Genomic DNA, 7,705 nt, shown 5'->3' with positions numbered 1-7,705 from the left:
GCCAGGGGTTATATATGTCTGTACTAGTCTATCTGGTTAAATAGTGAAGCCAGGGGTTATATACTGTACTGTACGAGTCTATCTGGTTAAATACTGAAGCCAGGGGTTATATACTGTACTGTACTAGTCTATCTGGTTAAATAGTGAAGCCAGGGGTTATATAATGTACTGATGTCTCTCTCTTTCTCCTCTCTGTCTCTCCTCTCTCTCTCTTTCTCTTTCTCCTCTCTCTCTCTCTTTCTCCTCTCTCTCTCTTTGTCTTTCTCCTCTCTCTGTCTCTCCTTAAAATCAAATGTTATTATAAATGTCTCTCTCTCTCTCTCTCTCTACTATCTCTCTCTATATGAGAGGACTCTCATCATTATCCCTGAGTCATACAGTAATTACTGATAGAAAGCTGATTCTGTTCAATATAGTTCTGTACCTGTATCTCTCCTCCCCTGGCCCCTGTCCCCATATTTTACCTGTCCCACCTCTCCTCTGGTGTTGTGTGAGGTGAGGGCTCTGCTGGGGGACAGGTTCTGTACCTGTATCTCTCCTCCCCTGGACCCTGTCCTCATATATCACCTGTCCCACCTCTCCTCTGGTGTTGTGGCACAAGACACCATAAAGACAGGGCACAGTCCAGTGGGAGGTGCATTGTGGGAGGTGAGGGCTCTGCTGGGGGACAGGTGTTGTACCAGTCCAGTGGGAGGTGCATTGTGGGAGGTGAGGACTCTGCTTGGGGACAGGTGTTGTACCAGTCCAGTGGGAGGTGCATTGTGGGAGGTGAGGGCTCTGCTGGGGGACAGGTGTTGTACCAGTCCAGTGGGAGGTGCATTGTGGGAGGTGAGGACTCTGCTTGGGGACAGGTTATAAAAGCCCCGTGCAGAGTCTTCCTTCGGGATCAGAGGGAGATACTTCCTGATATACTAACCGTAATCCTTCTGGACTGTCTTGGACCGTGACTCCTCTTGTGAAGGATATTGAACAGAGAGAGGACTAGGAGTCTTCTCAAGTCACTGCAGCCATGACAGGTGGGTGAGAGGAGATAACAACTCCATCATCTCCCGGAGGATCGCAGCATCTTTGTGGAATTTTTTCTGAATGTTTCTGATAATAAAACAATAAATAAACAATAAACATAGAATAGATAAATAATAAAATAAAATAAAACAATAAAACCAGGATAAACATGAAATGCACTTTTTTTTTTAATCCATTTTCATAGAATGAGCTATTTATAATAATTTACTTTGCAAAAATTATCAAAATATTTTTAAACTGTTAATTCTACTAATTTAATGCTAATTATATTTTTTTCTGTTACTGAAGAAGGATATTTTTGGATTCGATGTTTGATCAGTTTGCGTGATTGTGTCAAGATATAGTTTTTCCACATTCATTTTGTATTATTTCAATGTATAGGATTCATACAATACATTATATATTATATAATGAACTCCCTACAAAGACCTTTTTTTGCAGCTGTGGTCGCTGCCAAACACACTCTTCTTCGGCGTTCTGATAAGTTTAACACTGAACCGTCATCATGATTGTGTCATGAACTCTTTATTATGTTGGATAATGACTAACACTGAATTACCTTTTCCCCTGACCGACAAAGACATCGATGTGAAGAAGTCCAAAAGAAAGGTAAGAACCAGACCCCCACACCTTTCATGACCTAGCATTATGCTTGTGTTTCTAGCTCCAACAGTAATACCCAGCAATATGCTTGTGTTTCTGGCTCCAACAGTAATACCTAGCATTATGCTTGTGTTTCTAGCTCCAACAGTAATACCCAGCAATATGCTTGTGTTTCTGGCTCCAACAGTAATACCTAGCAATATGCTTGTGTTTCTAGCTCCAACAGTAATACCTAGCAATATGCTTGTGTTTCTAGCTCCAACAGTAATACCTAGCAATATGCTTGTGTTTCTAGCTCCAACAGTAATACCTAACAATATGCTTGTGTTTCTAGCTCAAACAGTACAGTAATACCTAGCAATATGCTTGTGTTTCTAGCTCCAACAGTAATACCTAGCAATATGCTTGTGTTTCTGGCTCCAACAGTAATACCCAGCAATATGCTTGTGTTTCTAGCTCCAACAGTAATACCTAGCAATATGCTTGTGTTTCTAGCTCCAACAGTAATACCCAGCAATATGCTTGTGTTTCTAGCTCCAACAATGCTATAATACCTAGCAATTATATAGTTATATAGGATGGAGAGTATATATAGTATGGGCAGTATAAGAATAGAAAAGGTGTGGACAGCAGTAGTTATATAGGATGAACCAGGACTAGAATACAGTATATACATATGAAGTAGACAGCAGTAGTTATATAGAATACAGTATATACATATGAAGTGGACAGCAGTAGTTATATAGAATACAGTATATACATATGAATATATACATGAAATTCCAACAGTTTGTCTCTTTGAACGACTTGAAGGTAAAAACGATAGTGGCCAATGAAGTGTTGGGCTGTCAATACTTTATCCCCTCGATGCAGTACACCTCCGCCGTACGTCTTGCTCCGTATGCAGTACACCTCCGCCGTACGTCTTGCCTGCTCCGTATGCAGTACACCTCCGCCGTACGTCTTGCCTGCTCCGTATGCAGTACACCTCCGCAGTACGTCTTGCCTGCTCCGTATGCAGTACACCTCCGCAGTACGTCTTGCCTGCTCCGTATGCAGTACACCTCCGCAGTACGTCTTGCCTGCTCCGTATGCAGTACACCTCCGCCGTACGTCTTGCCTGCTCCGTATGCAGTACACCTCCGCCGTACGTCTTGCTTGCTCCGTATGCAGTACACCTCCGCCGTACGTCTTGCCTGCTCCGTATGCAGTACACCTCCGCCGTACGTCTTGCCTGCTCCATATGCAGTACACCTCCGACTAGAATACAGTATATACATATGAAGTAGACAGCAGTAGTTATATAGAATACAGTATATACATATGAAGTGGACAGCAGTAGTTATATAGAATACAGTATATACATATGAATATATACATGAAATTCCAACAGTTTGTCTCTTTGAACGACTTGAAGGTAAAAACCATAGTGGCCAATGAAGTGTTGGGCTGTCAATACTTTATCCCCTCGATGCAGTACACCTCCGCCGTACGTCTTGCTCCGTATGCAGTACACCTCCGCCGTACGTCTTGCCTGCTCCGTATGCAGTACACCTCCGCCGTACGTCTTGCCTGCTCCGTATGCAGTACACCTCCGCAGTACGTCTTGCCTGCTCCGTATGCAGTACACCTCCGCAGTACGTCTTGCCTGCTCCGTATGCAGTACACCTCCGCAGGACGTCTTGCCTGCTCCGTATGCAGTACACCTCCGCCGTACGTCTTGCCTGCTCCGTATGCAGTACACCTCCGCCGTACGTCTTGCCTGCTCCGTATGCAGTACACCTCCGCAGTACGTCTTGCCTGCTCCGTATGCAGTACACCTCCGCAGTACGTCTTGCCTGCTCCGTATGCAGTACACCTCCGCAGGACGTCTTGCCTGCTCCGTATGCAGTACACCTCCGCCGTACGTCTTGCCTGCTCCGTATGCAGTACACCTCCGCCGTACGTCTTGCCTGCTCCATATGCAGTACACCTCCGCAGTACGTCTTGCCTGCTCCGTATGCAGTACACCTCCGCAGTACGTCTTGCCTGCTCCGTATGCAGTACACCTCCGCCGTACGTCTTGCTTGCTCCGTATGCAGTACACCTCCGCCGTACGTCTTGCCTGCTCCGTGTGTAAACTGATGTTTTTTTACACCGTAGTATTTTATCTTGGAAATGTTTCTTTGTATAACACTTGCTGCTATTTCGGCCAGGTCTCTCTTGAAAAGAGCTGTTTGAATCTCAATGAGACTAACCTTTGGGGCGGCAGGTAGCCTAGTGGTTGGAGCGTTGGGCCAGTAACCAGCAGGTAGCCTAGTGGTTGGAGCGTTGGGCCAGTAACCAGCAGGAAGCCTAGTGGTTAGAGCGTTGGACTAGTAACTGAAAGGTTGCTAGATCGAATCCCCGAGCTGACAAGGTAAAAATCTGTCGTTCTGCCCCTGAACAAGGCAGTTAACCCACTGTTCCTAGGCCGTCATTGTAAATAAGAATTTGTGACAAGGTGGAGTCGCAATTCAACGGCTCAGACACAAGAGGTATGTGGCAGGGTCTACAGACAATCACGGATTACAAAGGGAAAACCAGTCACGTCACGGACACCGACGTCTCGCTTCCAGACAAACTAAACACCTTCTTCACCCGTTTTGAGGATAACACAGTGCCACTGACGTGGCCCGCTACCAAGGACTGCGGGCCTCCCCTCTCCTTCTCAGTGGCCGCCGTGAGTAAGACATTTAAACGTGTTAACCCTCGCAAGGCTGCCGGCCCAGACGGCGTCCTCAGATCATGACCGCGTCCTCAGATCATGACCAGACCAGCTGGCTGGAGTGTTTACGGACATATTCAATCTCTCCCTATCCCAGTCTGCTGTCCCCACTTGTTTCAAGATGGCTACCATTGTTCCTGTACCCAAGAAAGCAAAGGTAACTGAACTAAATGACTATCGCCCTGTAGCACTCACTCCTGTCATCATGAAGTGCTTTGAGAGACTAATTAAGGATCATATCACCTCCACCTTACCTGACACCCTAGACCCATTACAATTTGCTTACCGCCCCAACAGATCCACAGACGATGCAATCGCCATCACACTGCACACTGCCCTGTCCCATCTGGACAAGAGGAATACCTATGTAAGAATGCTGTTCATTGACTATAGCTCAGCATTCAACACCATAGTACCCTCCAAGCTCATCATTAAGGGGCCCTGGGTCTGAACCCCGCCCTGTGCAACTGGGTCCTGGACTTCCTGACGGGCCGCCCCCAGGTGGTGAAGGTAGGAAACATCACCTCCACTTTGCTGACCCTCAACACTGGGGCCCAACAAGGGTGCGTGCTCAGCCCCCTCCTGTACTTCCTGTTCATCCATGACTGCGTGGCCACGCACACCTCCAACTCAATCGTCAAGTTTGCAGATGACACAACAGTAGTGGGCTTGATTACCAATGATGACGAGACGGCCTACAGGGAGGATGTGAGGGCTCTGGGAGTGTGGTGTCAGGAAAGCAACCTCTCACTCAACGTCAACAAAACAAAGGAGATGATTGTGGACTTCAGGAAACAGCAGAGGGAGCACCCCCCCTATCCACATCGAAGGGACAGTAGTGGAGAAGGTAGAAAGTTTTAAGTTCTTCGGCGTACACATCACTGACGATCTGAAATGGTCCACCCACACAGACAGCGTAGTGAAGAAGGCCCGATAGCGCCTCTTCAACCTCAGGAGCCTGAAGAAATGTGGCTTGGCACCTAAAACCATCACAAACTTTTACAGGTGCACAATCAAGAGCATCCTGTCGGGCTGTATCACCGCCTGGTACGGCAGCTGCTCCGCCCATAACTGGAAGGCTCTCCAGAGGGTAGTGAGGTCTGCACAACGCATCACCGGGGGCAAACTACCTGCCCTCCAGGACACCTACACCACCCGATGTCGCAGGAAGGCCAAAAAGATCATCAAGGACAACAACCACCCGAGCCACTGCCTGTTCACCCCGCTAACATCCAGAAGGCGACGTCAGTACAGGTGCATCAAAGCTGGAACCAAGAGACTGATAAACAGCTTCTATCTCCAGACCATCAGACTGAAAAACAGCTTCTATCTCAAGGCCATCAGACTGAAAAACAGCTTCTATCTCCAGGCCATCAGACTGGTAAACAGCTTCTATCTCCAGGCCATCAGACTGTTAAACAGCCATCACTAGCCAGCTACCACCCAGTTACTCAACCCTGCACCTTAGTGGCTGTTGCCCGATATACATAGACTTGGAATCACTGGCCGCTTTAATAATGGAACACTGGTCACTTTAATAATGTTTACATTCTGCTTTACTCATCTCATATGTATATACTGTATTCTATTCTACTGTATTCTATTCTACTGTATTCTATTTTACTGTATTCTATTCTACTGCTTTTCTCATCTCATATGTATCTACTGTATTCTATTCTACTGCTTTACTCATCTCATATGTATCTACTGTATTCTATTCTACTGTATTTTACTCATCTCATATGTATCTACTGTATTCTATTCTACTGTATTCTATTTTACTGTATTCTATTCTAATGTATTCTATTTTACTGTATTCTATTCTACTGCTTTACTCATCTCATATGTATCTACTGTATTCTATTCTACTGCTTTACTCATCTCATATGTATCTACTGTATTCTATTCTACTGTATTCTATTCTATTGTATTCTATTCTACTGTATTCTATTTTACTGTATTCTATTCTACTGTTTTACTCATCTCATATGTATCTACTGTATTCTATTCTACTGTATTCTATTTTACTGTATTCTATTCTACTGTATTCTATTCTACTGTATTCTATTCTACTGCTTTACTCATCTCATATGTATCTACTGTATTCTATTCTACAGTATTCTATTTTACTGTATTCTATTCTACTGTATTCTATACTACTGTATTCTATTTTACTGCTTTACTCATCTCATATGTATCTACTGTATTCTATTCTACTGTATTCTATTTTACTGTATTCTATTCTACTGTATTCTATTCTACTGCTTTACTCATCTCATATGTATCTACTGTATTCTATTTTACTGTATTTTATTTTACTGTATTCTATTCTACTGCTTTACTCATCTCATATGTATCTACTGTATTCTATTTTACTGTATTTTATTTTACTGTATTCTATTCTACTGTTTTACTCATCTCATATGTATCTACTGTATTCTATTTTACTGTATTTTATTTTACTATATTCTATTCTACTGCTTTACTCATCTCATATGTATCTATTGTATTCTATTCTACTGTATTTTACTCATCTCATATGTATCTACTGTATTCTATTCTACTGTATTCTATTCTACTGTTTTACTCATCTCATATGTATCTACTGTATTCTATTCTACTGTATTTTACTCATCTCATATGTATCTACTGTATTCTATTCTACTGTATTCTATTCTACTGCTTTACTCATCTCATACATATATACTGTATTCTATTTTACTGTATTCTATTTTACTGTATTCTATTTTACTGTATTTTTAGTCAATGCCACTCCGACATTGCTGGTCCTAATATGTATATATATTTTTAATTCCATTTAATTCCATTCCATGGTGGTGTTGTTGTGTATTGTTAGATATTACTGCACTGTTGGAGCTAGAAACACAAGCATTTAGTTAGATACTACTGCACTGTTGGAGCTAGAAACACAAGCATTTAGTTAGATATTACTGCACTGTTGGAGCTGGGAACACAAGCATTTAGTTAGATACTACTGCACTGTTGGAGCTAGAAACACAAGCATTTAGTTAGATATTACTGCACTGTTGGAGCTAGAAACACAAGCATTTAGTTAGATATCACTGTTGGAGCTGGGAACACAAGCATTTAGTTAGATATTACTGTTGGAGCTAGAAACACAAGCATTTAGTTAGATATTACTGCACTGTTGGAGCTGGGAACACAAGCATTTAGTTAGATATTACTGTACTGTTGGTGCTAGAAACACAAGCATTTAGTTAGATATTACTGCACTGTTGGAGCTGGGAACACAAGCATTTAGTTAGATATTACTGCACTGTTGGAGCTAGAAACACAAGCATTTAGTTA

At 43.1% G+C, this 7,705-nt stretch overlaps 1 protein-coding gene across 1 annotated transcript in view; it reads left to right on the top strand.

The window, feature by feature from the left end:
• Nucleotides 1-929: 929 nt before the first annotated feature.
• The window catches only part of slc15a1 (solute carrier family 15 member 1), a 50,998-nt gene continuing 44,222 nt past the window's right edge, over nucleotides 930-7,705 (top strand). The window contains 2 exon segments of the mRNA NM_001146682.1: nucleotides 930-1,016; nucleotides 1,607-1,635. Of these exon segments, the coding sequence (NP_001140154.1) occupies nucleotides 1,010-1,016; nucleotides 1,607-1,635 (36 nt within the window). The 5' untranslated portion in view covers nucleotides 930-1,009.

The sequence above is a fragment of the Salmo salar genome, chromosome 16, assembly GCF_965601325.2.
Source record: "Salmo salar chromosome 16, fSalSal1, whole genome shotgun sequence".
Taxonomy (NCBI): Eukaryota; Metazoa; Chordata; class Actinopteri; order Salmoniformes; family Salmonidae; genus Salmo; species Salmo salar.
Note: the sequence above shows the minus strand (reverse complement) of the source record. Positions and strands in the feature narration are given on the sequence as shown.